Genomic DNA, 16,898 nt, shown 5'->3' with positions numbered 1-16,898 from the left:
ATGAAACCCAGGCTGACTTAGTGCTATATAATCTAAAATGATCTTAAACTCCTGATCGTCTTACCTCTCCTTAGTTCTGGTATTACAAGTGTGCATCACTGCTCTGTTTGTGTAGTTCTGGGTAGCAAACTCAGGGCCTCACACACTAGGTGAGTGCTCTACAACTGAGCTAATCTCCAGCTCCTGCACTATGGAGTCCTAGCTCCTCTGGCTAGTGCCTCCTCCTGTCTGCTTGATGTGGTTTGCTCATGTTTTGTGCCTCTTAATTAATTGGTTCCCCTTCCTCAAATGACTACCTGTCTGATTAGCTTGGGGTACAAATTTTACCTTGGAAGAATAAATAGTAACCACTGTTATCCTAAGCATGAGCTGTGGCCTAGAACAGCTTGAGCCACTTGCTAGTCTTCTTGGTTCGTGTTTCTTCAAATTCACTCATAATATACTCCAATTTTCTATGTTTTTACTGTTTTCTTGAAGAACTTAACATTTTGTTCTTTTATTTATTTTTTTTGGTATGTGGATATTTGGTATGTGTCTGGATATATGTATGTAATGGCAACAGATGGAGGTCCAAAGATACCTTTTGTGAGTCTGTATATATTTATCTATCTGCCTCTGCATCTGTAATGGTTAGAAAATATATGTGTTTGCATATGTGTGTATATGGTATGCATGTTTACACATGTTTGGATGTGTGGGAGTCTATTTACATGTGTGTGCCTGTATGGAGGTCCAAGGTTGACCTCAAATGTCTTGCTTGAATCATTTTAGAGTTCACTGCATACAATATAATCCCTTATTTTAATTCACTTAAAAACAAGGACTATTTATTTATTTATTTATTTGTTTTTTTCGAGACAGGGTTTTTCTGTGTAGCCCTGGCTGTCCTGGAACTCACTCTGTAGACTAGGCTAGCCTTGAACTCTCGAACTCAGAAATCCACCTGCTTCTGCCTCCCAAGTGCTGGGATTAAAGGCGTGCGCCACCACTGCCTGGCTGCAAGGACTTTTTAAAAACATTTTTATTAACGTGTGTGTGTGTGTGTGTGTGTGTGTGTGTGTGTGTGTGTGTGTACAGGTACACAGGTTAGAGGACAACTTATGGGAGTTGGTTCTGCCCTTCTACCAATCCCAAGATTGAACTCCTCAGGTGTTCAGGTTTAGTGGCAGGCGTCTTTCTCAGATGAGTCATCTTGATGTCCTCAAGGACATTATTTTATATATTCAAACTGAGAAAATTTAGCACAGATAAAATAGCAGCATTTGTCATATACCTCAACAGTGCTGATAAGACTTTAGCTTAAGTGCAGCACTCGGTAGACAGAGACAGGTGGATCTTTGTGGGCTGGAGGCCTTTTTAGTCTATATAGGGAGTTCAGGACACCAGGACTGTCTCTTAACCCCACACACGATTTTTTTTTTAATGTTCTGGGAATCAAACCTAGTGTCTTGAGCAGACTAAGGATGTGTTCTTTCACAGAGCCAGACACACCTCCAGACCTTGACAGTGTCCTTTGTAACAAGTTTCTGGCCTGATTGAAGCTCCCTGCAAGATGAGGCTTTATACTCAGTCTCTCCCATCAGCTGGTCAGCCTGTACCTGTTTTGACCTCCCCCTGTCTACCATGATACTGAAGGATGCAGACAATCTGGCTGTATACTGTTACTCCATTTAGGTTTGCCTCCCCTGTGCCCACATGATGCTAACTTGAACCCCTAAGTGACAGCGTACACCTTACTCTCCACATCTGTATTACAGTTTTCTGAGAACACAGTGGCAGATCATTTCAGTAGGTTTCCAGGGTTTAATTATCAGTACTGCTGTTTGATGCAGCCTTGTGCAAGTATTTTTCTTTTACATACGCACACATGTGGACATGCCTGTGTGTGTGCCTGTGTGTATCTATATATGGATGTTCAAGATGTGAATACATTCCTCCACCATGCTGCTCTTTATATATTGAAGTAGGATCGATCTATCTCTCTCTCTCTCTCTCTCTCTCTCTCTCTCTCTCTCTCTCTCTCTCTCTTTCTCTGAACTGTGAGTTTTGAGGTTCTGTTCTTTTGGCTAGCCAGCTTGCTCCATGGTCTCACATGCTCACCTGGCTTTTATGTGAACAAGCACTTTACCCACTGAGCCATTTCCCAATCCCTTGCACAAATAAATATTCTAAAGCACCAAGTTCACCCAGTCAACTAGCACCCTGGAGGTGGGGAAGTAGCCTTTAGCTACTTGTCTTGTTGCTGTGACAAAATATTCAGTAAAAGCATTGTCTGGAGAGAACGCTTATTTTGGTCACAGTTTGTGGATACAGCTCACCTCGGCAGGGAAGGCATGGCAGAAAGCTGTGAGACAGCTGGACATACTGCCAAAAAAACAGACATGATGCCGGTGCTCAGCTAGCTCACTCCTCCTTTCTAGTCACTCTTAGACCCCAGACCATGGACGGGTGCCACCCACATTAGGATGGGTCTTCCCTCCTAAGTTAGCCTAATCTAGAAGGTTCTCTTGGTGTCCCAGAGCTCTGTCTCCTAGGTGGTTCTAGATCCTGTCAAGTTGACAATCAGTATTCACCATCACACTGAGGGGTGTCAAAATGTCCGATAGAATGCCTATAGCACAGTAAGGTAATGACTGTTCCTCTTACCTGTGTCCTGTGGGATATTAGCAGTCTGCTGCAATTGTTCACTTATTGATAACCTGATATGAGTCAGACTCTTATTTTTACTCACCATTTTTAAATCATTCTTCGGGATAAGGAAGATTCATGCTCTTCTTGGTTGGCCAGCTCCAGATCTCTTAGGGATTATGGTGGAATCAACTATGAACAAGAAACTTGGGGAAGGCTGTTCTGGGGAACAGGTGGGGGCTTTTCCTGGGACCTGTGACTTCACCATGATGCAGGAAGGACCTTCAGAGATACTGGCAAAATATCAAAGATTATATGAAAATTCATATTTCAGGTCAGCAGGGTAGCTCAAATAATATAGGCACTTTTGTTGCCCGGACACTGCGACCCCCACCAGCTCCTCCCAGCTCCCTCTTGTTCCTCCTGGCTTAGCTCTGGAATCCAGCACTGACCCAGCTTCTCTTTCCTACTGGCCTTTACCAGGTTATTCCTGAGACCCTTGAATCCAAGGATAAAAGACACACACACACTGCTCCCTTACCTTTAGAACTTTCCTCTAGGCACAATTGCTGGGCGCAGATAACTCCTGTCTGGAAATTTGTGCCCTATCAAGGATGTGCCTCGCCAACATCCTTGGCCCTGCCTATGGTGAAGGCTGCAGGCCCTAGCTGCTTGGAGACTTTATATGACTGCTGCTTTCTTCTTGTTCCAAAGCATGGCAGAAAAGCTCCCCACCCTCTTTCCCTGCCTCTCCTTTTCCTCTTGGGACCCGGAAGTCCCATCTGTACCTTCCGGAAGTCCCATCTGTACCTTCCGTCCAGCAATTGCCCCCCCCCCAATTGACAAGTCAAGAACCAATTGGGGAACTAGACCTTAGCAACAGAACCTCCCCTTACACACTTGTCATCATGCCTGAGGACCTGAGTTCAATCCCAGAACATACATGGTATAGGAAGAGAACTCTCTCCCGCAGGTTACCCTCTGGCTGCCACCAGACCTGTAAAACCTTTTGTTGAAACTCAGTTGTGCCCTTTCTTGCCTGCGTGGTCCTGCGTTGCTTCTTCCGCATTCTAATGGCAGGACCCTCGCTGCTGGGACTTGTGACTGATTGTAGTTACTACTTGAGCCTTCACAGAAACTTTGATACTGCCACAAATAGTGTGGATTACTTTAAGGAAAAGGAGAAAAATGAGGTGTCTGTCTGTCTGTCTGTCTCACTACCCCTTCTGCCACTGTAAGGTAAGGGTGCTAGCAGGTAAAGCCAATAGAATCTAGAAATTTCTTTGCTCATTCTGGTGGCTCAGGTCCCTTTGGGCAGGCATGTTTCAAGCTATCCTTGGAGGTAGAGGTGAGACGTGGAGTCAGTCTGAGCTTAAATTCTCCCAGAGAGTCCCCACACCTCCGTGGAGGGACAGTATTTAGAGCCCTGGGATTGAAGGAGGAAGGGGTCAGCAATTCTCAGCCACCTTGTTTGAGTGGGTGGTGTGAGTCTGGCTCTGTTCCTGCCACTCCCAGGTCACCTTGGCTCCCTGGGTTGGGCTGGGAGCCACCTGCCAAGGGCTAGTTTACATCACAAAGTGACCTGGGGCTCTTTCCTGGCTATCCTATGGCAGGCCTTTAACAATTGCAAGTAGAGGGCTGGGCTGGGTCTTCCCAGGGAATTTCCTTGAAGCTATTTTCTGGTGTCACCTGACTGCCTGTTGCTTATCTACTTCCTCTTGCCAGGTTGGGATCCTTTGACCTTCCACACCAGATCCCCTGCTGGGCACACTGGGACCCTTCCAACACTCTAAGTGTCAGAGTTGCAAGAGACTAACTAGGATGGGGAGGTAGCCTCCAAACCTGGGTGTGAGAGACCCCACAAGGATAATGGTTCCCCATTGTTGTTTATGGTGTATGATTATGATTTATTGTGTGAAGATGTGATGCATGATTTAAAATAGTGTTTCAGGTTTAAAAAGTGACTTGAGTGGCTGAGGCCAAGAGTGGCTACCGAGTTGATTGGTAGAGTGTTCACCTAACCTGAACAAAGCCTGGGGGTGACCTCAGTATTCCATAACCCCTTAACTGAGGATGGTGATGTGTCTATCATCTGTAATCACAACACTCTGGAGGTGGAGCAGGAGGATCATTCATTCTCAGTTATTCTCAGGGGACCCTGTGTCAGAAACAAAGCAACCTCAACCCTTTTGTTTCGTAACTCTGAAATCAGAATTCTCATTTCTAGTAATAATTTTTCCCCACTCCATTATCAAATAATCACTTAGGGTGTTGGGAAGATCTTAATATGGCAGACATACTGTAAGATACTTGGGATAGCCTTAAGTACACACCCTCCGATAGGAATAGGTAAAAGAGAATCGTATACTACAGCCTGGCCTGCTCACCCTCTCTAGGTGTTTGTCTTGAGACCAAATTTCTGTGAGTCTCTGCTTTAATCTGGTGAGGCTCCTGGTTTCTAATTCTGCTGTTGCCTAGTTGGAGGCCTTGGCAAATCAATATCCCAGTAGTGTCTGGCACCACTGTGTTCCTATGAGTAAAGCTGTCCGTGAATGTTCTCCAGAGGAAACCCCCGTGCCTTGCTGCACTTTGCTTGGAGTTTTTTGTCATGGTCACTCCTTCCCTTGACCATAGACAACCTACCTATTCTCCAGAGCTCTTTCCCATGCCACCTGCATGTTCAAGCCTGTTTCAGATGCCCTGTCCATTGTCAGGATGAGTGAACCTAGGCTTCCTATCTCCTAGTTAGTCTTTTAAGGAATTATTCAAGTTCTGCTTCATCCTGTTCTTCTTTTGCTGTTTGATGTACCTGGAAAATGACAAACATTTGAGGGTGGGAGTATGTAAAAACCTTTGCAAAACCCCATAGTTGTAGCATAGAAGAACACTGTAAAGAATCTGAAACTGGGGCTGGGGAAATGGCTCAGTTGGTAAGATGCTTGCTGTGCAAGCATGAGAACTTTTTAGTTGACCCCTTAGAACCAATAAAACTGGGTATGCTGGACTGGAGAGATGACTCAGGTTATGAGCACTTGATACTCTTTCAGAGGACCCAGCACCCACAACAACTGGTCCCAGTGAAGCTAACACCCTCCATTGGCCTCTGCAGGCATGCACACACGCACCCATAGATTTGAAACTTTTAAATAAACCTAAAAGAAAAAAGAGCTGGGATTGATATTCCCAGTATAGAGAAGGGAAAGACTGGTAGAGCCCTGGGGTTTGCTCGCCTATCAGTCTAGCTGGATTGGTGAACTCCAGGTTCAGTGAGAGACTCTTGTCTCAAAAAATAGGGTGGAAAACAAATCAGGCATGATAACAAACTCATTTAATCCCAGATTTTGAGGATTCTGTGTGGGCTATGGAGGTCACTCTGGTCCTAGTGTGTTAGCCTTGAGGCACACATAGGCAGGGCAGCTGATCAAGAGGAACAGGATGACATGGGAGAGGCAGGGTGGCTGGAAAGCATCCTAGGAATGTATGTTTGAGGGGATAGATCAGGAAGGTTCCATTCCCATTGTGATAAGGAAGCTGACCATGTGATCCTGGCCCACAACCCAGGCAATAGGTGTGAGGTACCAGTGCTGCCTCTTAGTGTAGACTTAGAAACAATTCTCTATCTGGCAGGAGCTGCCTCTGCTTGGCCTGAGTGGAGGTCACCCTGCAGATCCTGGGTCCAGTGCTAATTGGCCCCCTGAGGTGCCTGTGCACTCAATGTAATGACCACTTGGGCCTTGGGCCTCTGCCAACACCATCTATATTCTTCAGCAAAGGCAAGGACTCTGGAACAACCAGTTAGGGTGTGGAAGGCCCTTAGTATGTCCAGGCCTAGGGATTCAGAGGCCCAGAAATGAAGCTTAGAAATCTTAGTTGCTGAGAACATGCTTGGTGCTAAGTTTGATTCCCAGCACTCACATAGAAAAAGTTGGGCATGGTGAGGGAGGTAAAAACAGATCACTATGGCTCCCTGGCCAGCCAATCTAATATAATAAACTTGACAGTCCCAGGTCAGTTGGCTAGTGCTTGAGGAAGGACAGCTGTTGGTTGTCCTCTGGCTGCCCAATTTATGTGCATATACTGCACTCCTGTACATACCCATACAGAAGAGCTTCTTCATGCATAAGTAGACACGCCCACCTACATGCACACAGTGGCAAATAGAGAAAGGTGAATGGTTCTGTACAGCCATATCCAGGCTGGGCTCAGATGCTGTGGTCAGGAATTTCTGTGGTCCACATGCTAGCTGGGGCCCTTCTGCTTACTCTCAAGACCTCGGGGTTTGCAGGGTGCTCTGCATGTGATTGCTTCTCAGAAAGCAACATGGTCCAATTGTTTTAGTTTCCAGCTCTCTGCCTATTCCAGCATTCTTACTCAGGCTTGTTCTCCCACCTCTGAAGGCTGGGAGAGAAGAGTCACAGGGCTAGGCTGTTTCTTGGGCACCCATGGGAGGTGCCACTGTTGGCCGCTAACCTTCTGGTATCTCCAGGAAGTCCTTGGCTTGTAGCCACATCTTTTCTTTACCTCTGTCATCCTCTTTTTTTTTTTTTTTCCTGTCTGCCATCTCTGTGTGTCTCACTGTGCATGTCATTGAACTCAGGGCCCAGAGGGTTTCTCAGATTATCATCTTGCCTTAGAATCCGTACTTTAATTGTCTGAGACTGTCTATCTAATTAATTTAAGGCCACATTCCTGGTTTCCATGACTGGATTCCCATTCAGCTCAGTGTAGAAGGAGGGTGGAGGTGTCTCTCTAACTAGTTGCTTCTTTTGTTTAAAATCTTTTATAGTGTGTGCGTGTGTGTGTGTGTGTGTGTGTGTGTGTGTGTGTGTGTTAGTGGTGGTAGAGGTTAGATGACAATTTGTGGGAGTCTGTTCTCTCCTTACACCATTTCACCAGCCCTTTGTTTTTTGAGACAGAATGCTTGCCTTGACCCATGCTTGCCTTGAACTGACAACTTCCCTACACTGGGATTCTAGGCTGTATCTCCATTCTCTGCATTTCTATTAGCTGCTTGTGAAGCCATCCAGTAGTCTGTGGCTGCTTTGTTTGGGATTAGGTTCACATTTATATTTCCATGTGACTTTAGAGCCATATCTCCTCTTTGTCTCTAATGTCAGATTGGGAAAGTCTGTTCATTCTAAGCATCTCATAGCAGCTGCTCATATTAAAATAAAGCCCTGAAAAGCCTGAGTTGTTTATTCTGAGGCAAGGTCTGTGTTGCCCTGGTTGGCTTGCAACCCACAGTAACCTATCTACCTGCCTTTGCCTTCAAGTGCCATGCTTCAAGTGCCAGCATGCCTGGATAAAATGTTGATTTTTAATTTTAAAAAAATTATGTGTATGGGTGTTCTGGTTGTATATATGTTTTTATGTACATCACATATGTGCTTGATGCCCTCAGAGGACAAATTCCCTAGAACTGTAGCTATAAATGGTTATGAGCCACCATGTAAGATCTAGGAATTGAACTGAGGTTCTCTGGAAGAACAGGCAATGTTCCTAACTGCTGAGACATCTCTCTGGCCCTGAGAAGTTGATTATTTTAAATCAATTTTTAAAAAACATTTTTACTCTGTGTTAAAATTTTTACTGTGCAAGCATTTAGACCCAAGCTCTGAACCCCAGAACCCATGAATAAACTGGATGTGGCTAGGAGGCATGAACAGGAGGGTCAGGAGTTCAAGGTCTCCCTTAGCTGCATAGCCAGTCTGAGGCCAGCTCAGGCTACAGGAGATCCTGTCTAAGAATAAAGTTACAGAAAGAAATGGAAAAATGTATGCCTTCCTCTCTCAGGTCAGTCATATGAAATCCGGCTGCTGGAGAATCGGAAGCTAGGGGACTTCCAAGATCTGAACACGAAATACGTGAAGGTGAGTGAGCCTCGGGGCTGGCTCCTCACATGCTAGAGGGTGGTGTCTGAATGCCTGCTGGGGGTGGTAGGAAGGAATCCCTGAGCTATAGTCCCATCCCAGTTTCTGGAGTGCACTGTTCCCATGGGGATTAGATGGGTAGACAGTGGATGGGGGTGGGGGGTAGGGGTGGGGGTGAGGGTGGGGGGTAGGGGTGGGGGTAGGGGGTGGCTTACATTGATGAAGTATGCTCTGGGTTAGATAGAAGCTGTGGCCTACCCTCAATTGAACCTTTCTTACCTGCACATAACAGCATAGTAGTCAGACATGTATGTGAAGCTGTTTAGAATACTGGAAACCATGGAAGGCATCCACCTTCTTACCATTGTCCGGGTTCTTGGGATTCTGAGCAAAGGAAGCCCCAGGAAAAGGGGGCTGGAGTGTTTTCCCTGGCTGGGGACAGAGATGCATGCTCATCTTGAGGCCCCACAGTCCCTACACACATCTGTCTCCAACATTTACCTTCCACAGAGCATCATCCGTGTTGTTTTCCATGACCGCCGGCTGCAGTACACGGAATACCAGCAGTTAGAAGGATGGAGGTGGAGCCGGCCTGGGGACCGCATCCTGGACATTGGTGAGTCTCCTCAGCTAACACCAACCCTGGATGCTTGGGCCATATGGGCCTTCTTTGTGGGTGCCACTTGGATTAATGCTCACAGGGAAACCAGCCTGGTGGCACATACATGCAAGCCCAGTACTGGAGATGCACAGGCAGAAAGGCATTGAAGTTGAGGCCATGATGGTCTATAAATAGTGAGTCCATAAATGTAAATATAAATATGTTTCTTTTTCCAAAAGAAAGAGGACTGATGAGATGGCTCAGCTGGTAAGTGCAAGCATGAATTCAGTGTCGCACACACAACACACACACACACACACACATACACAGAGGCATGAATACACCCATACACCCATATAAGGCAGGAAAGAAGGAAATAGAACTTTCACTGAGTACCACCCTCCAGGAACTCTCTGTAGAAGAATACAAAGCCTTAAAGGGTGAGCAACCTGGCTAGCTTGAAACTCATTAGGTAGACAATGTTGGAAACTTGTCATAAGAAAACAGAATGACATCATGCATTCCACAGCATTTCCAGCCAGGCTATCTGCCAGCAGAGTTGAGCAAAGCTTCATTTCCAGATCAGGTGCTGTTTCAAACCACAGTGAAGGAGTTTGGGCCTGCATTGGGTCCTTCCCCTCAGTATTTAGGAGAGGCTGACCATTGTGCTTTTGTGTATGTGTGTGTACAGATATTCCACTGTCTGTTGGTATCTTGGACCCCAGGGCCAGCCCAACCCAACTGAATGCTGTGGAGTTTTTGTGGGACCCTGCAAAGAGAGCATCTGCATTCATTCAGGTAAGCAAACATGAGAGCTTTGGAGAGCTACCAGTCAGCTAAGATGGTCTTCAGTTGGAGGGACAGTAGCTGAGGGAAGACAGAGAATGGGAGGACTTGAGGTCACAGGTCAGGAACATTGAGGCAAGGACTTGGAATGGTGTGGAGTTGTTTGCATTCTTGCTCTTAGAATGCTGAGAGGTTAAAAAGGATTTGGTATTTCCAAGGCTAGGGAGACGGCTCATCAAAGTCAGCAAAGTACTTACCACAAAAGCCTGAGAACCTGAATTCAAGCCTCCATAGAAGAAACACTAGAATGGTGATCACTGTGTTGGGAGGTGATGGAGGTAGAACCCTGGGGCTTATTGCACTCAGCCTAGCTTAATTGTTGAGTCCCAGGCTAATGAGAGACCCTGGCTCAAGAAAAAAACAAGGTAGATAGACTACATCTGAGGGATCATACTTGAGATTGATATCTAATCCTATAAGGACACACACACACACACACACACACACACACACACACACACCACCCCATTAAAAAAAAAATCAGTGTGTTTTGGAGCTATGAGATTGCTTGAGGTAAAGGCGTCTGGCACTAATCCTGATGGCCTGAGTTTGAGTCCCTGAATGTAAATGGTGAAAGGTGAACTAACTCCCCAAAGCCCCTCTGACCTTTCACATGGGCCATTCACATTTACACACACATGGTAAATAAAGGTAAATAATGTTAACAAGGTGCTTTTGTTTTTGTTGTTGTTTGTTTTTGAGTTTTTTGAGACAGGGTCTTTATGTAGCTCTGGCTGTCCTAGAGCACTGTATGTCAGTGGTTCTCAACCTATAGGTCAAGATATCCTGCATATCAGTTATATATTTACAGTATGGTCCACAACAGTAGCAAAATTACAGTTATGAAATAGCAATGAAAATAATCTTATGGCTGGGGGCTCACCACAACATGAGGAACTAAAGGGTCACAGCCTTAGGAAGGTTAAGAACCATTGCTCTGTGTAGGCCAGGCTGGCCTCAACTTCACAGAGATAGATCCTCCTGTCTCTGCTTCTCAGGTGCTGGGGTAAAGGGTGTGTGTGTACCACCATGCCTAGCAATAACAAAAGTTTTAAAGCCAGTGTTTGCTGGATAACTGGAGAGAAATAGTCTCCCATCCAATCTAGTTGCTTATTTGTACCAGTGTGCCCCCTGCCTTGAATACATACTGTCTGGGGTTCAGATGGCCAAGGGTATGGCCGAGGCCTGGTGTTGTTTTTCACTTACCTGGCTTTTTCAATGACTGGCTGTATGTTGTTGTTTTTTAAGCTTTCCTGCCCATTTTTGTTTGTTTTTGAAACAGGGTCTTTCTATGGGGCTTCAAGCTGGCCTTGAACGTACTGTCTGCCTCAGTTTCCTGAGTGCTAGGATTATAAGTGCCACCACACTTTCCCTTCCCATTTACCAGATAAGAAGCATGCCAGGTCCAAGAGGATGGCTCAAGAAAAACTAGAGACAGTCAGTAAAATGCTTGCTGTGTATACATGAGGATTTGAGTTTGATCATCAGCTTGTAAGAGCTGGTCACATCTGCACACACCTGACTCCATCCAGTGCTAAAGGAATGGAGACAACAGGATTCCTGGGGCTTGTCTACCAGCTAGCCTAGCCAGTGAGAAACCCTGACTTAAAAAATTAAGTGGCTCTCATCAATCATGGTGAGCTCTTATTCCACACCTTTAATCCTACCATTTAAGACGGAGGTGGATCTCTGAGTTTGAGATCAGCCTGGTCTGCATAGTAAGTCCCAGGACCACCAGGGCTCTCTGTCACAACACCACCAACAACAAAACAAAAGAAAAAAATCCAACAAAACAGACAAACAAATAATAACTACAAAGCAACAACAAAAAAAGTTGTGTGGGGAGCAACCAAAGAAGACACAAATGTCAAAATCTGTCTTCTAGGTACACATGCACATGTATGTCCACACACAGACACACACACACAGGAACACAGTGATACAATTTTTAAAAACAAATAATATTCTCATTGCAAAATGTAGTTATTTTATTATTGTAGTAATACTGTATTTTATAACATTACAGTATCAGAACAATAAGTAAGTATCTGGTGCCTCCTATGTAGTATGCACTTAGAAATAGATGAGTTTGGCATTCCCTCTATGGCTCTAGGCCTGTTCAGTGACCAGTATGTCAGAGAGCAACAAGGCTGTGCTCAGTTGCCCCACAAGTCTGGGATTTATGAAGGGGAAGGTTTCTGGATGGGGTGATGGTATGGCTTCTGTGGTTAGTGGACGGAACAATGGTGAGGATTTAGCTGATCAGACAGAGCCCCAGAGTAATGGGACAGAGGTGGGGTGATATATATATTTTCTCTGTGTATGCTCTGTAGCTGGAGTGCAAGGAGGCCTGGGCCTGATGAGGTAAGTGGGGAGTTAGGCAAAGCAGGCTTGGTAACCTCCTTGAGGAGGTGGAGCCCTTAGGGGTATACAGAGTCCCCTCATCTACTGACTTAAGGCCCTACATTCCCCTCCCAGGTGCACTGTATCAGCACAGAATTCACCCCCAGGAAGCACGGGGGTGAGAAGGGAGTGCCTTTTCGGGTGCAGATTGACACGTTTAAACAGAACGAGAATGGGGAATACACAGAGCATCTACACTCTGCCAGCTGCCAGATCAAGGTGTTCAAGGTAGGATGCGCTTAACACAGCCACCCTGGTCAAACCTGGTCAAAGGGCCCATACAGCCAGCTGGGTGTGTGGCCTCCCACTAGCTGGGGCCTCTCTCTTGACTCTGGCTTCTGTCCCTGCCCAGGAACAAAAGTTACTCAAAAGTGTTGGGAAGGGGTGTCTCCCCATGTCAGTACAAGGCTCTGCTTTTGTAAGAATGACTGTTTTTGCATCTTTAAGTTGTATTTTTCCCTACTCCAAGTGTTTTCACAGGTATACATATGTTCTCCCATATCTAGTGTCTCCTTAAAGATGAGAGCAAATGTAGGTATACCAGCACCCAGAGGCAAGTGGATCTCTGATATTCAGACCAGCCTGGTCTACAGTAGTGAGCTCCAGGCCAGCCAGGGCAACATAGCTAGCAAAATCCTGTCTCAAAATAAAACAAGAACAAAAACGAAGCAAACACGAGGTCCCATGAGGGCCATTCTTTGGTAGTTTAGCTCAATGCCATTTTTCTCTGCATTGGTTGGGTGTGTGTGTGTGTGTGTGTGTGTGTGTGTGTGTGTGTGTGTGTGTGTGTTTGTGGTCCCAGGGATTGAAGTTGGTGCTGAACAATCTCGACAGTTCATTGTCTACCTTAGTTTTTGAGACAGATTTTCTCACTGAACCTGGAACTTTTCAGTTCAGTAAGACTAGCTGACCACTAGCTGACCGTTGAGCTCCAGGGATCCTCCTGTTTCTGCCTCCTCGGGACCAGCATTAAAAGCATGTGCTGCCACGCCTGGCTCTTTACACAGATGTTGGTTCGGGCCTCATTCTTGCATGACAGGCAGACAGGCACTCGGCAGAGCTCTGTTACTGAGAAATGCTGCCCGTTCCAGTCTCGCTTTCTCTTCAGAAGCACTGTCTGTCGTGTGACAGCTCAGTAATAGAGGGTTCTAACATTCAAGGTGGTCCTGAGTTCTGACACATGTACCAGAAACAATAAATTCATCTTCAAGAAAGAAACATCTTCAGAAGTCCATGCAGCCTCCTCTTGCCCTGACTCACCCTGCAGTCTCTTATTGCTGGTTCCTATCTGCTCATCGGGATTGATTATTTCCTGAAGGTGGGAGCCAGCCTCTTACTCACAGTCCCTAATGCCCTTAGGGAAAAGGAGGGTGCAGCAGGCCTGTGTCATTCTTGCAGTATGAGGCTAGCCTATGACCAGCAGGTTTAACCTGTTTCTGTCCACCTGTAGAGAAATGGAACCCCCTTCTATCAGGGGTCACTATGGGTGACCAGACTCAATACCCTTCTTCACACCTTGATGAATTTGGAACCTGTTGGAAACAGGTTAGTTTCAGATACGACTGTGTTAGAGAGACAGCAGGGTCATGTTGATCTTCCTAAGCAGGGATCGACCAGAACCAAATATTCACAAGTGTAACCACAGACCTGGAGGCTGAGCAGTGGAGGCTGCCCCCCAACTGGCTTGGTGTGCCCTGAAAGCAAGACTGCCTTCACTATGTGTGGCCTGCTACTTTGAGTCTATGGCAGGCATGTTACCTATAAACTTTTTTTTCTCTGTATGTATGGTGTGTGTGTGTGTGTGTGTGTGTGTGTGTGTGTGTGTGGTGAGTACACATGTGTAGCATGTGGAGGTCAGAGGTCAATCTTAGGGTCTCTGGGATTCACCTGCCTCATTTTTTAGATAGATTCTCTCACTGGACCTAGAACTAGCCCATTAGGCTAAAGGATCTATTTCCCACCTCTGGAATTACAAGTGCTTGTCACCATGCCCCAGTCTTTTTACATGGTTTCAGGGGGATCAAATTTGGGTTCTTGATGTGTTGGATTTCTGAAAGACAAAGCCATCCTGTTCTGACCAGCTCCTTGAAGGATGTGAGGTGGAAAGCTTTACTCCACATGCATGCTAGCCCATGGTCCTGCTGTATCTACCTCACCAATGGCTTCTGATGCAAGGAGGAGAGGCCTTCAGTGAGCACAGGACTTCAATACTAGTGCAGAGAGCTAGGTGTGGCTGCTTGCCCGGTTCCCAGACAGGTTTTTGGTGTTCATATTGAATACCATGCCTGTATTCCTATGTGGCTTACTACAAGCTTATCTTTACCTAGGGATGGGTCACCCTGAGGGAGGCTTCCCTAAAAGCCCTTAAGGGGGGAACCAAAAGGCATCCCCTGAGGAAGGCGCACTCTGGGATGCAAGTTCTGTGAGGCCACTAGACCTGAACTAAGTGTTTGTATTTGCACATCAAGGAGTCTGAGTCATGTACCTGTGCTTGTCAAGCAGGATGGGAGCCATGAGAGAGGCACAATGAAGGAGACACAGGAGGGAAAGACTGTACCTTCAGGTCTCTCCTGCCAATAAGCCCTGTGCCTCTAGTTTGTGAAGAAGAGATGATAGTGGCTCCAAGGCTGGCACTCGCTGACACTCTTCATGAGTAGCAATATATTCTGCAGCCTGTTGCGCCATCATTTAGCCACAGCAGAGACAGATGCCTTTGGGACTGAGATGTCCTGAGGGCTGGGTGGGATGCTGGGCCTGAGCAGAGTTGAGCATGGCACAGTGCGGGCCAGAATCCACTCTCCCACCTTTCTTCAGTCTCCATCAGTTGCCCCTGTGATCAGTACTGTAATAGACATATCCTGTCTTGGTTCTCCAAAAGCAAGTAACCATTGGTAGCAATCTTCCTAACCTACTGAGCTCAAAGATCCCAGGGATGCAAAGAAACCATGCCACTCAGAAGGTTCGAGAGCTGTCCTGACTGCTTTTGGGGTGCCAGGGTGAAGTGTGACTCTGCAGGCCTTGGTCTTCTTTCCCAGCCAATGGCTGATTTCTGGCCTAAGTGGACCCGGTGTTCTGTGCTTGCAGCCCAAAGGAGCTGATCGGAAACAGAAGACTGACCGGGAAAAGATGGAAAAAAGGACAGCTCAGGAGAAGGAGAAGTACCAACCATCCTATGAAACCACCATCCTCACTGAGGTGAGTTAGGGCTGAGGCTGAGAGTGGGCCTGGAGCAGGCGGTGGGCATGGTGCACAGTAGTAGAAGATCAACCATTAGGGAAGGTAGGTGGGAACTTTGTGGAGAGCCCAGGGCACACGTCCATGAGGCTGCTGGTGGGTTATTCTGAGGTCACCTTGAGCTGCCTGCTGTGTTTGAATGTTGGTGCTTTTGAGGAAAATGTGAATGAACAGGTGATACATTCAGTCATGGTTCAAAATGTAAAACAGTGCAACCAAAAGTATCTCCCCCACTGACGCATGCCTTGCTCTTCTCCACTCTCAGCCAGCGTCTCTCTCTAGGCATGCCTGTGTCTGTATAGCAACAATACACACTGTTCTGCACTGTGTCTTTTGTATTTAGTGGCTCATTTTACACATGACTCCTGCCCTTTCATAAAGAACTTTCTAGTTCCTTGTTCAGCTGTGCAGTGTTCTGGTGCAGGCCTTTCTTGTAGACTGAACACGGCAGGACTATGCACAGGGCTTCACTCTGCGTGAGGTCACTGGCCGGTAGTCTAAGCTCTGGCTGTTGTGTTGTGTTGTGTTGTGTTGAGACAGGGGCCTCCATGTATCCCTGACTGTCCTGGAATTCTCTCTGTAGACCAGACCAGGCTGGCCTCCAACTCACAGAGGTCCACCTGTCTCTGCGTCTTGAGTGCTGGGATTAAAAGCGTGTGCCACTACGTCCACTAGCATGGATTTTTTTTATAGTTCCTGGCTGGTGCCTGAGAGACTGACTGCTCGGCAGGTAAAAGTATTTGCTGCATAAGCCTGGCAACTGAGTTTGAGCCCCAGATCCAAGGTGGAAGGAAAGAACTGACTTCCGAGTGTTATCCTCTGACCTCAGTACACAAGCCATGTCACATGCACACCAGGGGACACACACACACAACCCCCCCACACCATATATACTCATAATAAAATAAAAAAATAAACTTGTAAAATAAAATATAATCAAATAATATGAGTAAATTTGTAAATTTAAGATTCTGTGTCAGAGCTGGAACCCAGGAACCCACTGAGCTGTACCCCATCCCCAGCACTGGCTAGTTCTTATTTGGACAGATAAAGAAATGCATTTCCTGTTAAGCTGGACACCAAAGAGGCAACTCTCTGCAGCCAGCAGTCGGCAGTCCTGCAGGTTCAAAAAATTCCTCAATTAGCAGCTCTCCTGCTTCCTGTCACTGGTCATCTGGGCGCCTTTCCTTTTGTTGGCCTGTTCTCTCTCTCTTCCTTCTTCCCTCCCTCTCTACTGACCTACTCTCCTTTCTTTTTCTCCTTCCTTCCTCCCTTCCCTTCCCTTCCCTCCCTCCCTCCCTCCCTCCCTCCCTCCC

At 46.5% G+C, this 16,898-nt stretch overlaps 1 protein-coding gene across 1 annotated transcript in view; it reads left to right on the top strand.

Annotated features, from left to right (window-relative positions):
- The window catches only part of Tfcp2l1 (transcription factor CP2 like 1), a 49,854-nt gene that overhangs the window by 16,897 nt on the left and 16,059 nt on the right, over positions 1-16,898 (top strand). Inside the window, exons 3-7 of the mRNA XM_028771505.1 lie at positions 8,422-8,498; positions 9,009-9,114; positions 9,791-9,897; positions 12,424-12,576; positions 15,433-15,543. Coding sequence (XP_028627338.1) covers positions 8,422-8,498; positions 9,009-9,114; positions 9,791-9,897; positions 12,424-12,576; positions 15,433-15,543 — 554 coding nt within the window. The remainder of the gene's footprint in view (positions 1-8,421; positions 8,499-9,008; positions 9,115-9,790; positions 9,898-12,423; positions 12,577-15,432; positions 15,544-16,898) is intronic.

Source organism: Grammomys surdaster, unplaced genomic scaffold, assembly GCF_004785775.1.
Source record: "Grammomys surdaster isolate TR1022 unplaced genomic scaffold, NIH_TR_1.0 208, whole genome shotgun sequence".
NCBI classification, from domain to species: domain Eukaryota; kingdom Metazoa; phylum Chordata; class Mammalia; order Rodentia; family Muridae; genus Grammomys; species Grammomys surdaster.
Note: the sequence above shows the minus strand (reverse complement) of the source record. Positions and strands in the feature narration are given on the sequence as shown.